At 35.2% G+C, this 22667-nt stretch overlaps 1 protein-coding gene across 1 annotated transcript in view; it reads left to right on the top strand.

Annotated features, from left to right (window-relative positions):
- ANKRD17 (ankyrin repeat domain 17) overlaps window positions 1–22667 on the top strand; it is a 151227-nt gene that overhangs the window by 126086 nt on the left and 2474 nt on the right. Inside the window, 9 exon segments of the mRNA XM_081054581.1 lie at window positions 4121–4292; window positions 5397–5844; window positions 6340–6495; window positions 8365–8514; window positions 9502–11138; window positions 13996–14193; window positions 20711–20959; window positions 21478–21656; window positions 22052–22216. Of these exon segments, the coding sequence (XP_080910707.1) occupies window positions 4121–4292; window positions 5397–5844; window positions 6340–6495; window positions 8365–8514; window positions 9502–11138; window positions 13996–14193; window positions 20711–20959; window positions 21478–21656; window positions 22052–22216 (3354 nt within the window).

Here is a 22667-nt window from a genome sequence, read left to right as displayed (position 1 = left end):
TTTCCTCCTCTCTTCTCCAAACACCACTCACTATGGTTTTCTACTACTCACATATCTCATTCACTTTCATATATACAAATTTACAGATGGTATTTCTTTAGTCTCGACCACCTCTTCAACTAAATCCTTAAATTCTCATCTTAAAAATCTTAACTCTCAAATGTTAACTGTGTTTCCTGAACCCTCAATTAAAAAACACCAGTTGGGTTAGTGCCTTTTTCTTTTCCACAATGAGGTTATTCTACAACTTGGCTCTTTTCTTCAGTCTCTACCCTCTCCCACATGTATTCTGAATTCCACAGTAAGTGAAATGAGGTCCAGGCAAGTATCTTGTGAGAAAATGTAGCAAGTAGACTGTTCTAACCCTGTTTTCCTGTACTTCCAGACTGTGTAGTTATTCTGTAGTTAACTTGAATAGTTATGGTATAGTTATTCTGTTTTCATCTATTCGGTTTGAAATCTTGTATCAGTTATTACCACCTTCCCGAGACTCCTTTATTTTCAATGTCTGTTGTTTCATTAACTCCTACCTTCTGCCTACAACTTAATGAAGGTTACTATGCTAATGAAACTTTACCTCAAACTTAGTACTTTATTTCCTTCTCCACATATTTTAAGAGAATAATCATATTGACTCTAAAAAATTTTATTCCTCAGTCCAGGACCATTAGCCTGCTCCCCCACTACTCAGTGAACTATGGCAGAGATCACCAATATGTCATCTTAACTGCCAAATCCTGTTAACTCTTTTTAGTTCTTACTAATACTTGATGATAATTGCCAATGATGATTTGCCTTCCTTCATTAAACTCTTTTCCCATTGAAGCTGCTTTCTCCTGATTGTCTTTCTGTACCTGATGATGCCTTCCTGAAGTTTCATTTACTTTTCTTTCTAAATATTGCATGTTCCCTTCCTCACCCACATATATACACAGATGGTTCCAAAAAAAATGTATATACATTTTAAGGAAAAAAACTATTAAAAGTGTAATACTTAGTATATACCTATAACAAAAGATGAATACAAGTCACATTTGACTTCTTCAATTACAAGAGGTGCTCAAAGTGGCTACCATCAGTGTCCAGAGAGACACTTCTGGTTATGACAAACTGCTGCTTGAGCAACGTTGACCAAAGTGTCCACTTGTATACATTTTTTGGCACCCCCAGTGTGTGTGTGTGTGTGTGTGTGTGTGTGTGTGTGTGTGTGTACTTCTTCCCTTCATAAGTTTCCCTTCATAGTTATAACTTCTTCCCTTTATAAGTTTCCCTTCATTAGACTGAGGTACCACCTGCAAATTTATAATGCCTCTTAAATGTGTGTCTATCTTGTCTAATTCTTAGTTTTAGAGCATTCCATGCTTTGGAGATCCTTTCACACCCATAGTCGACATTTCTCCCCCAAAAAGTTTCCCTGTGACCTCTGAATTTGTGCCTCACCTTTTAGTGAGTCCAAAGGGTTAGTGAGATCTGTGAGATTATCAAAACATCAGCCTTAGAAATTCAAAAATTAAAAGCAAGAGTAAGTACCTAGCCCACCTAGCCCTTAGGGCTAAACTCTTGTAATCTAGACTCTGACTGTTGCCCAAAGGCCAGCCTCCACTGACTGAATGGTGTAGGTGAGGCCTGAGGCATGAGCATACCTAAGGCCTAGCCACACCCACACACTAAGACCTACCCCAGCCCATCAACTCCCACCCACATCTAGGCCATCTGGGCTTAGGTGAAAGACTTGTTCTGATTTAAACTTTTTTTTAAAAAAAGTTCTTCCTGTCCTTTGCATACCAATCACAATTACCTCCTGCCCAGCACGAATTTTAAAATCCAGTCAAATCAAAAACCCATCCTGGCCGAGCCAAAAGTCTTAAATTTTACTGGTTATATTGATCCTCCAAAAGCTATTTCCTGTACCTTTCTTAAGGATTTTTGGTGTGTACAGACATGTTATAGATCAAACTGTTTTATTATTCCTAATTCTGAATTTGAGTGGCTTAATATATATCTATAGCCTCAGTTGCTTTAAAAATATTTTTCTGGCACACCCTTCCCCCCACTTCCACTCCCCCTCTTACACTTACCCATTCATTCCATCGAAATCAGAGAAGTCAGAACAAGACCAGATAATCAGAGGCCTCTCTTACTGGGGCTCAGGTAGAGAAAGCACTTTTCCTCAGGACGGCAGTTAGCCCCTGTAAAGCAAGGCTCTTTTCAGTCAGCTGAGTTACACATGCTCAGTTCCTTCTTTCAAAATCACCAATCAGATATTACTCCTCCCTTGTGGAGGTCACCAAATAATTACTGTTTTCTTCCTAGTCCTTCTGAAAGGTCAAAAGCTGCTCTCTTGGTGTTGAGACTGGAGCTTGTGTACTTCTGGAGGATCACCAAAAATTTCTAGGAGGTGCTATTGAGGCTATTTCTAGAACTTCAACTTCCATTTGTATTCTTTACTGAAATCTGTCTGCTTGAGAAAAATACCAGTGTTTTATGGATTCTACTTAACTGTTTTCCTGTTCTGAAACAAAAGATTTATTTCTACGCCCAAGAGAATGTAATCATGATACTTTGCCCCAGGGTATAAAAACTTTAAAGTTGGGCAAAACCTTTTAGGCACCTAAGGGATAATTTGAAAAGGCAAGGAGGAGTTTTTAGCAAAAGCAAAAGACTTGCAAAATGAAGTTAGACATTTTCTGATAAAAAGTAAGTCTGATTTGGCTTAGGAGCTTGTCTCTGAGCTCTGGTTTCATTAGTTAGGATACTGTGACATTTTCTGCAAACTGGGTATCATTGTTTTGGCAGATAATATTTAAAATACATATAATATATACAGAACACTAGATTATGGGCAGGGAAGTATATGGTTTGAAAACATCTGTTAGAGGACATGCAAACAAAATAGTTTGAAGATGATTTTCTCACATTATGAACCAAAAGGGAAAATTTAATAGTTAAAATAGCTTATTAAAAGATGTCATTCGAGGGGCGGCCGGTTAGCTCATTTGGTTGGAGCGCGGTGCTCTTAACAACAAGGTTGCCATTTCAATCCCCACATGGGCCACTGTGAGCTACGCCCTCCACAACTAGATTGAAAACAGCGACTTAACTTGGAGCTAGCTGATGGGTCCTGGAAAAACCTACGGAAAATAAATAAAAGTTGTTTCTTTGTATTTTTTTAAGATGTTATTGGACTTTTAAACTTAATATTTTTTACTATGAAAGTAGTATGTACTTATTTTAACAAATAGGAACAATATACAGTTATGTAAAGTAAAATTGAAAGTTGCCATCTTTCTGCCACCCCTCTCCATTTCCACACTCTAGCGGTAGTCACTAGTAAGCCTTTGATTTGTATCTTCTTACTGGTTTTTGTATATTTCTCCAAACAGACATATATAGGGGTTCTCTTCTTCTATAAATGGGATAATTGGTCTGCAGTATGACTTTATTTCCTTCTACCAAATGTAAATTGTGAACATTTCCCCAAGTATATATTTAGAATAATTTTCATAGCTGCCTAGTATTCTGTGAATGTATATTGTTAATTTATCTAACCCCCCCATTGATAGATTTACCTTGTTTCCATTTCTTGCCATTATAATTAATTTTGCAGTGGAAATTATTAAACCTATATTTTTGCACTAGAGATGGTCATATTATAAAGAATAAATCTTAGAATAAGCAATGTGTAATTTTCAAAGGAGGCTTTCAAATTACCTTTCGTAAAATATAAATATTTATACCCATAGCAGTATAGAAAAGAACTCATTTTCCAAAACTTATGCTGACATGTGATATCCTTTTTATTTTTGCCAAAATAATGAACGAAACATGGTATCTTGTTATTTTAATCTACATTTCTTTCGTGATTATGAGGTCATGTATGTCTTTATCACTCATCCATTTTAAATTAGATTTTTTATCATTATTTTGATATTGACCGTTTAAAATACTTTTTTCTCTTTACAGTGATTTGAATATGATCTTGATCAAACAATGAATTGAACTATATGACTTTGAATTTTCTGGTATCATAGTTCCCTTAATGATAAAATGATATTATCTGACAACATTTTTCTCGTGGTAATTCTAGTGTTATAATTCTGTTTTATTGACCCTTTAACAGTTAAGAGAAGAAAGCCGGAGGCTGGCTTTGGCTGCCAAAAGAGAAAAGAGAAAGGAAAAGAGAAGAAAGAAAAAGGAGGAACAGAGAAGAAAACTAGAAGAAATTGAGGCCAAAAATAAAGAGAACTTTGAACTCCAAGCTGCTCAAGAAAAAGAAAAGCATAAAGTTGAAGGTATTTTCTCTAAACAACCATCTGATTTGTTTCAGAAAATACATTCTATTAGAAATTATATTTTCTAAAATATCAATAACAAGATAAAAATAGATTTCTAAGTTATTAAGCTCTTAAATTATTTATATGCTATTTTCATTCGACTTCTCCCCAGCTTTTTATTATGAAGAATTTAAAACCTATAGACAAGTTGAAAGAACTATGAAACCAACACCTGAATACACTTCACCTAGATTTTAAAAACAAACATTTTACCTTATTTACTTCATCTTTTTCTCTTTAAATATGTGTACATGTTTTTTCTAAGCCATCTGAAAGTAAGTTTCAGACATCCTGACATTGCACCGGTAAAACTTCAACACACATCCAAAGAGTGACATTTGCTTACGTAATCACAATACCTAAAAAAAAAAATTAACATTAATTTGATATGTTATCTACATTGCAGACCGTATTCAGATTTTTCTCAAATGAGGGAATTATTTTCAACAAGTTTCTAACTAAAAAATTACTTAAGATGAGGATATTGTGAGAAACCATTGCCACTAGACCATCATCTATGTATGCTGTGTGTGTGTGTGTGTGTGAATTTCTCCATCCTCCCACCTTTTATTTTGAAAACAGAACTACAGAAAAGTTTAAGGCTTAGCATGATGAACATTATGGCACATTTGTTTATCTTTTTTCCTTTCTCTTTTTTTCAACAGTTTGCATGTCAGCTGTACGCATCATGTGAAATCACCCCTAAATACTTGATTATGTATTTACCAGAAAAAGAACATTATTTTACATAATAACAGTAACCTTATTATACCCAAGAAACTTAATAATTTTATAAAATATGTAACATGCAGTGTATATTCATCTTTACCAAATTGTCCCCAAAATACTCCTTACAGCTGCCTATTGTGCATTGTTTAGGAGTTGAGGGCAGAGAATAGATCAGTCATATCCATCTCATTACTAGTAAGTGCTGGAGTGACTGGCGACTTTATGTCTAACAATAGCAGGGTAACTTCTGGGTCTATTTTTCTTTAGTGCTTGAAGCGAAATATATTCTACGAAAACTTATAACTTGCTAATTCAGTATTGCTACTTTTACAGATGAGCCTGAAGTCTTGACAGAGCCTCCAAGTGCCACAACCACTACTACCATAGGTATATCTGCAACCTGGACAACTTTGGCAGGTTCCCATGGTAAAAGAAATAATACCATAACTACAACCAGTTCCAAGAGGAAAAACAGGAAAAATAAAATTACTCCAGAAAATGTTCAAATTATATTTGATGATCCACTACCAATCTCATACAGTCAGCCAGAGAAGGTGAACGGAGAATCCAAGAGCAGCAGTACCAGCGAGAGTGGGGACAGTGATAACATGAGGATTTCCAGCTGCAGTGATGAAAGTAGTAACAGCAACAGCAGCCGAAAGAGTGACAATCATTCACCTGCTGTGGTCACTACTACTGTGACCAACAAGAAGCAGCCATCAGTTCTGGTTACCTTTCCAAAGGAGGAGAGAAAATCTGTTTCTGGCAAGGCTTCAATAAAGTTAGTTCAAATTTTCACTTTTACGATTTATAGTGTCATGAAACACTTTGTTGCTGAACTTTTTGGGTAAACAAGCACATTAACAGCTGGCAGAATAAGGATTTGCCATTGTGCTAAACAAGGAACAATTTCATTTCCTTTGAAGAATAAGCTATTTTTTAGATTTTGTATTAGTGAGAGATAAAATCATTTTTACTATGCAATTAATTCATTTTGGTTGTTAAACTTAGCCCATGAAAAATACTGATTATGGTTTCTCAGGAATTATTATTGTGATTCAACTTCGCTAAATTTGACCTCTAGATAGTGTCTTCTTAAAAATTGGCTCTTCATGTTATACTAAGTATTGGAAAGTGAAAAATAAGTTCTTCATTTGTTTACCATGTTTATTCTAAAAATAAATAAAAGAATAAAATTATGTAATTGATTGTCTTTATCATTTAAAAATTCTACATCTGTTCTATATTTAACGTACTTTTCTTCCCTCTATTAAAGATTGTCAGAGACTGTCAGTGAAGTAACCAGTAATTCTCTGTCCACTTGCACAAAATCTGGTCCATCTCCCCTTTCCTCTCCAAATGGGAAGTTAACAGTAGCAAGTCCTAAACGTGGGCAAAAGAGGGAAGAAGGATGGAAAGAAGTTGTGAGAAGGTGAGTAATTGTTTATTTGATTGTTTTTCTCATTCTTTTCATTCTTTTTATTCTGTCTTACAGTGAAGTATGTTTTACTCCCTTATTGTTAAATTCCTCCAAGTATTGCGAAGGTTGCAAACTGGTGGCCCAAGGCTCATCTGGCTAATAGAAACAACCTACAGCATATTTTAGATGGGAAAAAAAAAGTGTACATTAATACTCTTAAAATTGGGAGATTTTATATAAAGATCAGATGACTATTGTGTCAGTTTGACCTCCATAGGTCCTGTATTTGGTACAGAACTAATTTAAATTCTTTAAGGTGATTGTGTTTTGTTTAAATTTGTAATCTCGGAGCCCAGTATGTCATGTCTACTACATGCTTGTAACTATTTGAAGAATGAATAAGTATTGGTTTTAAACTATTCTTGTCTTTAAATTATATGATGCCTTTATTTCAAGGATTTTAGGACTAAACTATTTTATATAATTTGCTTGAGATTTTTACTAGTATGTGTCAAAAAGTAAGACAGTATCCCTGAAACTGAAAGGTTCAAGTAAGATACCACAAACCCAGAAAGGATATGATCCATTATAAATCTTTAAAAACCTATTTTAAAGAACTTTCCAGAAATTCCATTGAAAAGTTACACTTTTTATCATTTGAAACAAGAGCTGTCCTTATCTCTATCTCTGTCTTTGTCTCACATATACACACTAACTTATTCACATATACACACTCTATTCAAATCACAAGTCAGAGTTCTCTATACAAAAGTAAGGTAATTCAGTTTTCTACATGCATTTCATGTTGTAGTATACAAAAAAATTCTTAACTAATTTGAAAATAATGATCACTGACTTATTATTCCCTTTAAGGAAGGAGTTGTCAAGTAACTTGATGTACATAAAAGGGCAAGGATCATACCTTACCTTTTTAAAAATATAACATTTTAATTTAATACTTAATCATCCTAAATAATTTACTTGTTCATTAAAGCATATTGGCTCATTCTCTTTATTGAGAGTTGTATTGCATTTTTTTTAGAAGTATTCTTTAATTTAGACTTGTCAGAAATTTGTATCTACTTTTCCTGATTCTGAATTTTTTAAATTTGTAATGTAATTTTGCAAGTGTTAGATGGCTTTTGTTTTTTTGTTTTTTTTTGAAATTCCAGTGGGCTTTTCTCCTTTCTCACACTACTGAACATCCTTTTACTGAGTTTCTGTAATTGTGGCTAATCGTTTTAATGCCTCTAGAAGAATGCAGGGAAACAATACATTTTTAATATCATTCTTTCAGTTATATATTAGAGAATGAAAAGGAGAATGTGAATCAATCACCCAAATGTGCCCACCACAATGAGCCATTCTTGACTCCTTGGGCAAGATTAGATGCTCCAACCACTGTGTATTTATAATATCGTATTAACACACTCGTGGCATGGAGTTGGAGTTTCCTAACTTGTTGTCTATGTTGTCAGTATACTCGTATATGGGCAGGAACCCAAGTCTGTCTTATTTGCCATTAGTATTTGCTTTAGCACAGTGCTTGTCTACATAGTATGTACTTTATAGATATCAATGAAGGATGAAAGTCAAAAAGAAAAAAGTCTTTGACAATGAGATGAAAAGCTATGGTAAATCAATCAATCAATCTCTCTCTCTCTCTCTCTCTCTCTCTCTCTCTCTCTCTCTCTCTCTCTCTCGTCTCCTGTCGTACCTAGTTGTCTTTTATCACCTAGAGTGAGAATAGATAGAACAGGCTTATTCAACAATAATTTATTCTGTATTTACAGAAACATATTTTAATAATACTTTCCTGTTATTTTAATCACAACCGAGACTAATGATTTATCTTAATTTATCTTTGCAACTTTTAAACAGGTCAAAGAAAGTATCCGTTCCATCAACCGTGATATCCAGAGTGATTGGAAGAGGAGGCTGTAATATTAATGCTATTCGGGAGTTCACTGGTGCACACATAGATATTGATAAGCAGAAAGACAAGACAGGAGACCGGATAATAACAATAAGGCAAAACTTTGTCTCTTATGTTTTCTTTCTTTGTGTTTTATTGCGCTACAGCTTAATGAAATATAAGCATTTGGGTTTTCAATGGAACTTTGTATTTAATAGTATACTTTTTTAAAATGGAAATTTGAAAAGATTACCTTCCAAATTACCTTTCAATTCTAAGAAATTACAAGTTTGGTTGTAAGGCAGGTGCCCCTTCGAAGAAATAGGAGGTCTGATCGTTACATAGCCTACCTCACAAGGAAGGAATAGTCAGCCATCTCTGTTTTGTACTTATCCTTTTCTCCTATCTTGTTTTTCCCTCTCCTGGATAGGTTTGTAGTCACAGCCTGCCTTATCTAGAGAAGAGGGAAGCAGATACCCTTTATGAGTAATTTCCCCCTTAGGGTTTCCATAAGGCTTTCCTAGGAATCATTTCATTGCAATCGTTTCATCGTTGGCATTATCAGGATTCCTCTCTCATTTTGAGACATCATTCCCGAGGAGTTATAGTAATCATTCTACTAATAGAGAAACCACTATAAATATGTCATACGTGGGCTCATCTTAGGTAGCAGTATTTAAAATAAAAACTATTTTCTTACTCATTTGTATTATTTTCCTTGTTTACTTACATTGATTGCTATTAGTATTGCTCAGTTGTTTAACTTTATAGTAGCATTATGGATTCAGTGGGCTTTTAAGTGTTTTTTTAATAACTGAAATGTATTTTACAGTAGGAAAATGATTTGTAGTCTAAGAAAACAATAGTAAAATGAGTTTTTAGAAAATAAATCATTTACTACTCCTTTGTGAAAAGAGTGGCATGTCAGGACAGTTTATGGCTTTGTTTGCAGAATACTTCAAGAGTAGTCAGAAAATTGCTACTTCAGTTTGGTTATTGTTCTCTGTATGCGTGTGTATATGACACACACACATGAATGAATTTAAGCTTTACGTATTAAAAAGTAGGGGAAATTGGACTTAATTGTTTTTGTCAACTTACAGGGGTGGCACTGAATCAACAAGACAAGCAACTCAGTTGATCAATGCTCTGATCAAGGATCCAGACAAAGAAATTGATGAACTTATTCCAAAGAATCGTTTGAAAAGCTCCTCAGCAAATTCCAAAATGGGGTCATCAGCACCTACCACCACTGCTGCTAACAGTTCCTTAATGGGAATTAAAATGACGACTGTAGCTCTGTCATCAACATCTCAAACTGCCACAGCACTCACTGTGCCTGCAATTTCTTCTGCATCTACTCACAAAACCATAAAGAACCCAGTGAATAACGTGAGGCCTGGTTTTCCAGTTTCTCTGCCGTTAGCATATCCTCCTCCACAGTTTGCACATGCTTTGCTTGCTGCTCAGACTTTCCAGCAGATCCGTCCACCAAGGTTGCCCATGACCCACTTTGGAGGTACTTTTCCACCAGCTCAATCCACTTGGGGTCCTTTTCCTGTCAGGCCTTTGAGCCCTGCCAGAGCTACTAACTCGCCTAAGCCTCACATGGTGCCTCGCCATAGCAATCAGAATAGCAGTGGTTCTCAGGTGAATTCAGCAGGTTCTTTAACTTCAAGTCCAACAACTACAACCAGTTCATCAGCTTCAACGGTGCCTGGTACAGCTACAAATGGCAGTCCAAGTTCACCTTCCGTCAGAAGGCAGCTTTTTGTCACGGTTGTGAAGACATCTAATGCCACCACCACAACAGTCACAACCACAGCAAGCAACAACAGCACTGCACCCACAAATGCCACATACCCTATGCCTACTGCCAAAGAACACTACCCAGTATCATCCCCATCTTCCCCATCACCACCAGCCCAGCCAGGAGGGGTTTCTAGAAACAGCCCTTTGGATTGTGGAACAGCATCTCCCAACAAAGGGGCATCTTCCTCTGAACAGGAAGCAGGTAGTCCACCAGTAGTAGAAACAGCAAATAGTAGACCTACGAACAGCAGCAGTTCTTCTGGGAGTTCATCAGTTCATGCTACTCAGCAACAACCTCCGGGATCTGTTTCTCAGGAGCCAAGACCACCTCTTCAGCAGTCTCAGGCTCCTCCCCCGGAAGTGAGGATGACTGTTACTCCTTTAGCAACAACAAGTTCTGCTCCAGCGGCAGTGCCTTCTACTGCCCCAGTGACTTACCCTATGCCTCAGACACAAATGGGATGCTCTCAGCCTGCTCCTAAAATGGAAACCCCTGCTGTTAGACCACCCTCTCATGGCACCGCTGCCCCTCACAAGAATCCAGCTCCAGTGCAGAGCTCATCTGTTGCAGTCCTCAGTGTCAATCACATTAAAAGACCTCACAGTGTTCCCTCTTCTGTCCAGCTACCTTCGACCTTAAGTACACAAAGTGCTTGTCAAAATTCAGTACATCCAGCAAATAAGCCTATTGCTCCCAATTTCACTGCGCCCTTACCATTTGGGCCCTTTAGCACATTGTTTGAAAACAGCCCTACTTCTGCTCATGCCTTCTGGGGAGGATCTGTTGTTTCATCTCAGTCAACACCAGAATCTATGCTATCAGGAAAATCCTCATATTTGCCAAATTCAGATCCTTTACATCAGTCGGATACTTCCAAAGCTCCAGGTTTTAGACCACCTTTACAGAGACCCGCTCCAAGCCCCTCAGGTAAGTTTGTATTTTCTGACATTCTGCAGCTGCTCATTTTCACAGGCGATGTGAAAACTCTTGGTCATTTTCTGATATTTTTACTCTATGACTGGGCCAGATGCATTGAGATTGTTGTATTTAGTTAACTCAAATGCTGTTATATTAGCTATGTTTAGTATGGTATTATATTTTTTAAAGCTACAGTGGATTTTATCTTGAATTTCCCATAAATAAATTTCTTTATCTGGTATATTTTTCTCTCAAAAAAAACTTATGTTTTAGTTTAATGAGGTAACACCATCAAAATTTTGCTTTTATTTCAAATAGAATATAATTGACAAAGATCTAAAATTTGATTTCATTTCTGATTGCCTTTTTTGTTTGTAAAATAATGAGAAAAATATACAGTTACATTGTTTGATAGGTAGCCACTAACCATATGTGCCATTTAAATTAAAACAAAATAAAATTTAAGACTTATCTTAGTCAAACTGGCCATATTTCTTTTTATATTAATTTTTTCCAGTTTTGTTGAGGTGTAATTGACATACATCACTGTAAGTTTGAAATGTACAGCATAATGGTTTCACTTAAATATATTGTGAGTTGATTACTGCAGTGAGTTTAGTTAGCATACATCATTTCATATAGATATGATAAAAAGAAAAACGAAACAGAAAGAAAACATACATTTTTCCTTGTGATGAGAACTCTTAGGATTTACTCTCTCTTGATAACTTTCATATAGCGGGTGTGCCAAAAAAATGTCTACACATTTTCAGAGACGCTCAGGCAGTAGTTCGCCATAATCAGAAGTGTCTGGACGCTGATAGTAACCACTCTGAGCACGTCTTGTAATTGCAGAAATCAAACGTGACTTGTATTCATCTTTTGTTATTGGTATATATTAAATATTACAATTGTAATAGTTTTTTCATTTCTTATAATGTATATACATGTTTTTGGCACCCTCTGTATATATTTTAGAGCAATACTAACTATAGTCATCACGTTATGCATTACATCCCTCGCACTTATTTATCTTATACTGGAAAATTGTACCTTTTGACCACCTTCCTCCATTTCCCTCTACCCCTTCTTTCATCTCCCAACTTGATCTGTGTTATTAAAGATGTGACATTCTCGGACAAAAAATTTCTAAGTTTAATGGGAACTGAAGGTTATTTTTACCTATTTCTACAACATGTAACTACAGTGTAATGAACATGTAAATAAACAGTAAATATTTCTTATATTTACATTACATTACATTTCAATGAAATGAACAGTAAATATCTCTTTGCTTGGGGTTGATTGAAGTATTTATGTGTACTTTAAAAAACAATTTCTCTGTACCAAAACAATAGAACCTATAATTTGGTTTTAAAAGCCCATCATATACTAATGCATTAGAAATGCTTTTATATTTGATTTCTATAATAGTTGGAGTTTAATAATAATACTTTTCAAAAAATGTGAAATCTAGGTAATGTATTGAGAAAGACCAAAACTAAGATTTAGAGAAAAAAGGAAATACATTCTTATTTTGTGGAAAGATATAGGAAAAGGACCATCTCTATAAGGGAGGTGAGGTTTTGGGGTGTATATAGTTGATGAGAGCCAAAATTATATGGAAGTTTAACTTGAGAGTCCATCAGAAGAGAATTTACTAGATTCAGGTCCAAACAGGCATGTTTGCCTTCTCAGCTACACCACTATATTACTACAACCTAGAAAACTAACATTAATTCAGTAATAGCACCCAATTTACAGTACCATCATCCCAAATATACCTTTTATGCCTATGTGTTTCTTTTTTCATTTTCTTTCTCTTTTTTTTGATCCAAGATCAAATCAAGTTTCACACATTGCTATTGGCTGTTATGTCTCTTTGGTCTCCCCCAGTCTAAAACATCTTATAACCTTCCTTCTTCTTGAATCCTTGGAATAGTCCAGTTGTCCTGAAGAATGGCCCACATTTCAGATTCATCTGTTTCTTCAATCCATGATTACATTCAGGTCAGACATTTCTGGCAGGAACATCAGAGAGGTGATGTTCTGCACGTCACACTGCATTGCATCGTGAGGCACTCAGTGACAGATTGTCCCACTGCTGGCCATGGAAAGGACTGCCACTTAGTGCTGATCATCAGATCTCTCCTCTGTAGAAGTAGAGCTACAGCCTTTTCTTTTTTCCCTATAGTTTCTTTTTATGACTTTATTAATTTTTATAGCATTTTTGGGCTCACAGCAAAATTGAGAGAAAAGTACAAAGATTTCCTATATGCCCCTGTCCCCACATGCGTGTAGCCTCCCCTATAAACATCCCCCATCAGCGGGGTACATTGTTACAATTGATGAACCTACTTTAACACACTCTTATCAAAGTCCATGGTTTACATTAAGGTTCACTCTTGTACATTCTGTGTGTTTGAACAAATGTACAGTGGTAATGTATCCACCGTTATCATACAGAGTGTAGTATCATACAGAGTGTTTTCAGTCTTTTAAAAATCTGCGCTTATCCTTCTCTCCCCTCTAAGTTTTTTAAAGATAAAATTTTTATACAACTCCTTGACCATTAAACCTATTTAAATTCCAATGTTGACATAAAATCTACATATATTCTATAATACTTAATAAAATACTAAACATTAAAGTTATAGTTTCCTTGATAATTATTCCTTTTTTATAATTATCTGTAGAATAAAGGTGGAAATGATGAGTCAGTGGGCTGGAAGAAGTAAACAAGGAGACTTTTTTTGAATCTGAAATAGTTTGGGATATAGTCAGGACTTCTTGGAATTTTAAGTGTTTCCAATTGTTTCTCCTAGGCTCCTAGGTTAATAAATCATGACTATCTTCTGCATTACAGGTATTGTCAATATGGACTCGCCATATGGTTCTGTAACACCTTCTTCTACACATTTGGGAAACTTTGCGTCAAACCTTTCCGGAGGTCAAATGTATGGACCTGGGGCACCCCTTGGAGGAGCACCTACAGCTGCTAACTTTAACAGACAGCATTTTTCCCCACTTAGTTTGTTGACCCCGTGTTCATCAGCATCAAGTGGTGAGTAATATGCACTGTAATTCCATGAGAAGAGTTTGCACGTGTTCCCTTAAAATAAAAAAGATTTAAGTTTTTCAAAGCTTGGAATTTTTAACTTTCAAATCTTATAATTTTAATACTATAAAATTGTATTTGTATTCATGGCAGTCTATGAAACCAGGAAAAATTTCAGTAGCATTTCCAGGTTTTTAAATTACTGAAATCAACCTCAGTTATATCAAACCTGGAATATTTTATTGACGTTTATTTCTAAAAGAGATCTTTTTTTTGAGAAAAAAAAAATAATGTACTGCCTATTGATTTATATTGACTTTTAGTTTTATTTGAGAATACAGCTACCAAGGAGAAACATTTTTAACCTTAAAGTGTAAAGTATTACATGCTTTTTGTCCACCTTTAAATCTCATTTACTACATAAACAACACAATTGTTTCACATTATCAGATGCGTGTTTTTAGCTGTAGTCGGACTTTGGAGGCACTGATTAGATTTTCACTAAGGAAGATCAATCATAAATAGGGAATTTGACTCACATTAAGAGAATTCTGTAGTATAAAGTTATTGGGTTGTTATGGTTGTGTTTTTCAATTTTTTGTGTGTGGGGAGAAAGACATCAAATTACTTTCTCCTTAAGGAAATTATAATAAATATTCATTTTTAAACGATGAATGTCTTCTAACAGTAATACAATCCAGGTAATAGAGCCCAATTAACTGAATAAAAGAGAGTGGGGAAAAAATTATTTGAGAGATGCATATCAAAGTATATTGTCATTTAAAGCTTGAAGTAAGTTGTTCCCTATAGTGAATTTACATGTTGTATAGTTTTTCTTGTTTTTGTCAAATAATGAGAACCTTCATGTAGAATGAATATTAACTATCATTGCATAGATATCCTTAAATGAGAAGAAATGATTTAAGAAACAATTCAGTGATTATGATAGAAATATGCCAGAAATATTGTAAGAAGTATGAAAATAATGTACCAATGTAAGAAGAAAATAATGTACCGATATAAGAAAATAACGTAACTTTCAGTCAAAATACAAATAGACTTCATATAAATCTTCAGTTCTACTTAGAACATTTGTTTTTTTAGTAATGTGTATTATTGATAAGCAATTCTAAAACTATGTGGAATATACTATAGGATTGAGCAAACGAATAAATAAAATTTTGATGATGTTGTAATATAGGGTTCTCGCTGTGAGAAGACAGAATGGGGTGAGACAAGGAAAGCCGTATGGAACTGGATTGGAATTAAAGAGAGAGTCAATGTGAACTTACGACTTTTCAATTACATAGCTATTGGATTGAATCATATAAAATTGCCATCTACCCTACCCCCCAGCTCTGTCTACTGAAAGAGCCTAGCAGCGATGACTCTTTGGTAGCAGTGAGCACATCCATTGTTCAGATCTTTCTGTTAAATATTTTTGTCCACTAAAAGAAGCTAGAGCTTCTAGGAGAAACAGCTGACTCAAGAGCTAGGACAGAAGAAGTATAAGGAGAGCCTGCAAAGTCTCACAGTGTCAGAAAGTAATTTAAGTACTCAGAATGATGGGGACATGTCAGGACAGAGAAGGTAGCTTGAAGGGGCTCCCATTGGCCAAATCCAGGACAATTTGACCACCAAAATGAATACTGGCAGCTGATTGGATAAAGCAAGAATCCATGAGTCCAATGTGATTATAAATAAAATTTTAAAACGCAAAGGGGAACAGTCTTCCTTACAGCATAGTGACAACTCATAAATGTACAAGGAATAACCGAGTTGTCATTTTGCACCTATTAGAGTGATTGACTCAGACTTTCACCTCTAATACTGAATTTTTAACTAGTTTGCATCTTCCTTATTTAAATCTAAATCTTGTTACTTTTTAATGACCATTTAGTTTGTTTTGTCTTACTTCCAACTCTTGTCTCAATAGTCTGTTCACATGGATGTAATTTGGTATTTCGAGTTGTTTATAGTAGTCTTTTAAATTTTTGTTTTTAGTATTTATTTAGATATTTTTCTTAAAAAGTTGTCATTCTGTATTATGTTGTAGAACTACTGCACAATATATTTATCTGGTTTTATGTACTTGAACAGGTTCTATCACATTTCTCCATATTCCGCTCCTTCTTTCTCCTCCTCTGTTAGGAGTAAGACATGATATTAGGACCCTGGAAAATTAAGTTGGCATGTGGGGGACATCGCTTTCTTCCTTAAAAAATAAAAAATAAAGAACCCTTTCTTGAAGTCCCATAGCAACAGATTAGTGCTGAGAACTTTGTGCATACAAGGTGGGCAGAGATCACCTGAGGCCTTCACCCAAACTGCTAAAGTCTATCCTGCCAACACTCAGCCAATCCACTGATTGCTGGTCACTCGCTCTGATCTGAGTTTCAGTCCTTGGCAAATTTAGTGAATGGGCCATTTTGGCAGTCAATCTTATAAAAATGTTGTCAAAGCAAAAAGCAATGAAAAAGCTTTACAATTTTGAAAGGGGAAAGCTAGTTTTACATTCATTACACATGTTCGTGTGTGTATAGTTGAAATAATGTATTTACAAAACAATACGTAATCCATACAATGTATGTTACACATTGGTATTTTCTATTCTGTTTTCCTTAACCTTAAACATTGTTTTAATGCTAGTTATAACCAACCACATTCATCTCATGATCTACTGTCCTTTAATAAACTGAAGTGAAACATGAAGGAATACAGTGTAATTTTCCTGCAGGATCACTTTTTTGATTTGTAAGTCACGTTGCTCTTTCAGTTTGAATTCAGGACCTGTTGTCATTTCAAATCTGAAGTGGATTTACCATGAAGCCAGTGAAGCTTAAGCTTCAGAGTATCTCATTTTCGAGGGGCTCTGCCAAGGACATACACCTAATTTTGTATTTGTAATTTAGTATTCTTTTTTTGTAAATTCCCCAAATTGTAGAAGGTCCCACAAAACTTCTAAAACCTGTTTTTCCCCCCAATATATATGCTGGCATATTTTAAAATAACATGGCTCTGAATTGGATTTTTTTCTACTTAAAGAAATTATAATAATTAGAGATGAGAAAAGAAATTATAATAGGCTCTTTTTCATGGTAAGGAATACAGACTCACCCAAGGAATCTCAAGGAAAAGGGTGTTTACTTTAAGACTCTGCAGGGACATCTTCAGAACCCTCAGGATTTGGGACAGCTATATTCTTCATCTCTCTCTCTTTGAGGATTTATGGTCTCACTCATGTTCTGTTTCTTATGAGTCTCTTTTCTTTATTTATACCTAGGCTTTTTCATAATCTCATCTTGTATATGGTCCTCAAAGATTTAATTCACAGTTAATTAAACCAGTTTTTCTCTGTTTATCAATTGCACCTTCCTCAATGAGGAATATGATTGGCTCAGCTCATGTTCGAGTCAGGCCATGTCAATCCTAGATTGCTGGCTAGCTGGAAATGGATCATTCTTCACTCAGAGGGTTGTTGTTAAGCTAGTAAGCCTGCGTGGAAGAAGCAGAAAACAGTCATGTGATTAAAAACTATGACTAATGACGTGGCAGAATATGTGAAGAGGGCAAATCTCTTAAATGGGGCAGGCCAGCAGGCAAGCCTCGTTATTCTGTTCATTTAAGCAGAATGTGGAGGGTTGCTATTACTTTGCTTTGCTTTCGTTTTTGGAAGTATACAGGAAAGGAAAGAGAAACCAGCTAGATCTGACACAGGTTAAGGCAGGCTCCCAGGGAGGAATCTAGGGGAATGTAGGATTCATGCATCTGTCCTTCCGTCAGTTCTTGCCTGCCTTCCATCCTTGTTTCCCTCCTGCCTGATACCTCTGACTGTGTCTTGGTCTTAGTTGTTCTGAGTTGATTTTTCTCAGTATGTAATTGTGCTCTTTTAATATGTAGTTTGAAAAACAATAAACGAAACTTTATCCCTTGTGTTTACAATATCCTGTGTTCCTTGTAGTTCAATTTAGTCTTTTCTTTCATTTCTTTTTTTTTTCTTCTTTCATTTCTAGTATGTTCCTGAGTTTTGTCATCTTGTTTCCAGTTTTACTAAATGTGAATTATGCTGTTCTTTCATACCTTTTTCTTCATTTATTTTAACTCACTTTGGAATTTTAGGTTATAGTTTCTTCTTTCTGATGTGCTTTTGGAGTGTTAGGATATAGCTTTCTTTCTGGCAGGCTTTTATTGTCTACACAATGTTATGGGTCCATATCTCTTTTAGTTCATACAATAGCTTTGTATGGAATTCGACTGCAGTTCTATTCTGTTTTGCAGTTTTAAATGAAATGAGTTTCCTGAACTTATAGAAGGGATAAGTGGATCAGAATATCTTTTCTAGCTTAAAGGCTCTAGAATTCCCTTTTTTAGGAAAGTGTGCAAAAATATGGCCTTGTACTTTATTAAATCTGCTGGCTTCATTTTTGATCCACTTACCTACCCCTACCTAGTGTGCCCTACTCTTGACTGGATCTTTTCTTTGCTTCTGTTGTCCCTTTCCTGCTTAGTTTTAATCTGTTTTAGAAGTTTCTTATCACTGTGGCTCTTTATCCTGGAAAGAAGCTTCAGCAGGTAGTACTTTAGAGAGTTCATAGGGTGGCTGACATTGCTCCAGCTTCTTTATACTTTATTATGAATCCCTTCCAATCACCCATGGGTAGGCAGACCTCTCCCAGTTTCACTTGCTATTCTCATATTGGCCGGCCCTGCTTTCCGCTGAGTACCTTTGACTGTTTTGCAGTTCTCTTATCTCCAGTTCTTAGGTCTGGAAAATTGCTTCCTTCCACACAGATTGCTGAAACCTGTGAGTGTTATAGCTGTGGGTGATTTGTCCCCATTGACTTATATCTTTGGCTTCATTTGGATACCTTGTCTGCTATTTTTTTTATAGATGTAATCCATGGTTTTTAGCTTTGCTAACTTAGTGGCTTTGTTTTGATGGGAGGGTTAGGAAAAAATCAAAACGTGTGCTGCTGCCACCCCCAATTTTTCTAGAATTCCCTTTCATACCAGTGTAATTGTAAGATGAATTTGAAATATTTATAATTACTTTAAAGACATATGCGGCTTTTTTTATTATTTTATGATGTGTTAAACTAAATGTTGTCAAGTTAGCTAGTGGATCCACCACCACAGGAGATATATTTTAAGTTTTCATTAGAGGGTAATAGATTTCTTGGTTTACTTTTATAGATAATAAGCCCATGTTTCATGTTATTGTTCCCCAATAATATAAATATCCATATAATAAATTATAATTTATGAAGTATTTTCACATTCATTCTTTTTAGTTAATAGTCACTACAAGTCACTGATAGATGGTACTATAAATTTAACCAAAATAGACCTCTGTAAGCACTGGTAAGACGGAATTGATTTCCATGGCACTTTCCAGTTCCATATGATTCTAAATATGCAGAGGGTGCCAAAAAATGTATACACATTTTAAGATAGGAAAACTATTAAAATTGTAATAACTCAATATGTACCGATAACAAAAGATGAATACAAGTCACGTTTGACTTCTGCAATGACAAGAGGTGCTCAAAATGATTACCATCAGCGTCCAGACACTTCTGATTACGGTGATCTGCTGCTTGAGCAACATTGACCAAAGTGTCCACTTGTACACATTTTTTTGGCATTCCATTATATAAAGAAATCTTTTTAAAAACATATTCAGGCTAATAATTTACTGAATTTTTCTTTGTCTTCCAAGTTTCCTGAAAAGTACCTTGGTAAATGGAAGCACTATGTATGCACGTGTGTGTGTGTATAGATAGATTGATCGTTTGGTGGATTGATAGATTGATTTTGCAAATTTATTAACTACCTAAATCCCTTTGGATAAATACAGCCACACACACACACACAAAATACAATAAAACAAAGTTGGGTAATAAGGCATAGTCTTCTGTCAGTATTTCATAAGCATATTAAGGTTCTGTGAAGTCCTAATTTAAAGAAACTTATTTTTTTCCTTCAGGTAGCTTTTCCAGATTTGTTAGATACCCAAATCCCTTTGTTTTTTCATCATAACATATCAAGGGACAAGTATTCTCAAGGAATACAGTTTTGGAATTTCCAATATAGGCATGATTTTTCCCACCTTCATTTTGTTGTTGTTTTTTGTTTGTTTTTCTTTTTTCTTTCTTTGTTTTTTTTTTTAATTTAAGCATTGTCTTCTCATTGGTCTGCTGTTATATTTTACTCAGTGTCAAGAGTTAATTCATTTCAGTATTAGTTTAATGGTTTATTACATGTGTAGTTGCAGCATTCACATCTTCACATTCTATCACATAACTAAATGAAAACCTTGAGAGCCAGATTAAAAAATGACTACAAAGTCATGGAACTTTAACCAAATTTTAATATGCATAATTTATTATTTAAGCATTATTTTTATACGTCGTTCTTCCTCAGAATGCATATTTAAGGTGTCTTTAGAATTTAAGATTTTGTTTTACAAAATTACATGCTCCATAGATGACATGTATACTAATTCAGACTATCTTTTCTCTAGATTCTCCTGCACAGTCAGTGTCCTCCGGAGTTCGTGCACCTTCTCCTGCCCCATCAGCAGTACCTTTAGGGTCAGAAAAGCCCAGCAATGTCTCTCAGGACAGGAAAGTTCCAGTCCCTATTGGGACTGAACGTTCTGCACGTATCAGGCAAACTGGAACTTCAGCTCCATCTGTTATTGGGAGTAACTTGTCCACATCTGTAGGGCATAGTGGCATCTGGTCCTTTGAAGGGATTGGTGGCAATCAAGGTATGATATGCTATCCTGCTTATAGGAAATTAAGTTTATGTATTTAACTAAAATATTGTGAGCAATGATTAACATCCATAGTCATTCTTAAATGATGGGCATTCATATTTCTTTGCTTTGACTAATCAGTTTTAGTTGAGAGTTCAGAACATTTATTGCGCCCATGTGACGTCTCTTTGAATTTATCGTTGCCTTTTGAAAATAGTCTAATGTAAGCATATTCTTTTCTTCATTTCATATTATGGAGATGTTAATATTTCCTTTGGGGCTCTTTAGGTTTTATCTTAGCTTTTTTTCTTTCGTAACATAAAATGTTTTGGTTATTTTATTAGGGTATTTTATCACTGTTTACAAACATGGAAATGCAGTAAATATATAAAAGTAGGTCATTATTCCGAAGGAATGCACAAGTCAGTGTGGAAAATATTAAGTAGAAATACATAAAATATTTTATTTTCTTGTTTTCTGATTTTAAATTTCACCAATTATTTTTTTCTGCCTCTTCATTTTTCCCTCAGACAAAGTAGACTGGTGTAACCCTGGAATGGGAAATCCAATGATTCATAGGCCAATGTCTGATCCAGGAGTGTTTTCACAGCATCAAGCAATGGAGCGAGAGAGTACAGGAATTGTAACTCCTTCTGGTACATTCCATCAGCATGTTCCTGCAGGATACATGGACTTTCCTAAAGTTGGGGTAATGGTAATTTTAAATAAGCATTTTCATTATTTCTAAATGTTTTTCTTACTAGTTTTATTTCATTTTCAAGTGGTTAAGTGTTTGTGAAGTGATGCTGGGGCTTGGCCTACAATTATAGGGCAAAATCTGGCTAAAGTATAAATATTTACAAGTCCTGATTTTGTCTCAGTTGTAGAGAGAGATGTTTTTTGACAAAATATTTTGGATATAGTAGGCTTATGCATCATCTAATGCAAGCAGAAATCATAAAATGGAAAATCATTTTTAGATTTCCTAGATTACTTTTCCAAAATGAGAGAAGTTTCAAGTATCAATTTTAAGGCTGTTGATTATATTGGAAAAAGTAAGCAGTGAGTTGAATGTGCATAATCTTTGTTTCCTCCTTTTTTAAGGGTATGCCTTTTTCTGTGTATGGGAATGCAATGATTCCTCCAGTGGCACCTATTCCTGATGGTGCTGGAGGACCCATATTTAATGGCCCTCATGCTGCGGACCCCTCTTGGAACTCCCTGATAAAGATGGTTTCAAACTCCACAGAAAATAATGGTCCTCAAACGGTAAGGCTGAACATTCAGTGAACATTTGTTTAGTGTTTATGAGATGCCACGCCAGATAGGATACAAGTAAATCATGGTAGTGAGAGAGCATGGTGAATATGGGCTGTTGAGGAAACTGACGGAAATTTAACATAATATAGCAGAGTGATGTAGAAAATGCTGCTACCAAAGGCATTGCTTTAGGGCCAACATTATGAAAGCCATGGTATATTTCATTGGGCAGCCAGATGGTAAGTAAAAGATTTTAAGTTGTAGTAAAGTGCTATAATGTAATTTTATACATCAGAATTCACTAGTATTGTGAAAAGGGCCATCTAGAGGTTATTTACTAAGTAAGTGTCAAAACATTGTATAATTATAACTTCAAATTCATAAACATGTTTGTATATTTTAGCTTGTTTTGATGTATATTTAATACTTTTGACTCATTTTTCTTCCACAGTCATCAGTC

Source organism: Rhinolophus hipposideros, assembly GCF_964194185.1.
Source record: "Rhinolophus hipposideros genome assembly, chromosome: 1".
Classification (NCBI taxonomy): Eukaryota; Metazoa; Chordata; class Mammalia; order Chiroptera; family Rhinolophidae; genus Rhinolophus; species Rhinolophus hipposideros.
The sequence above is the reverse complement of the archived record's forward strand: the minus strand, read 5'-3'. Positions and strand labels throughout refer to the sequence as shown.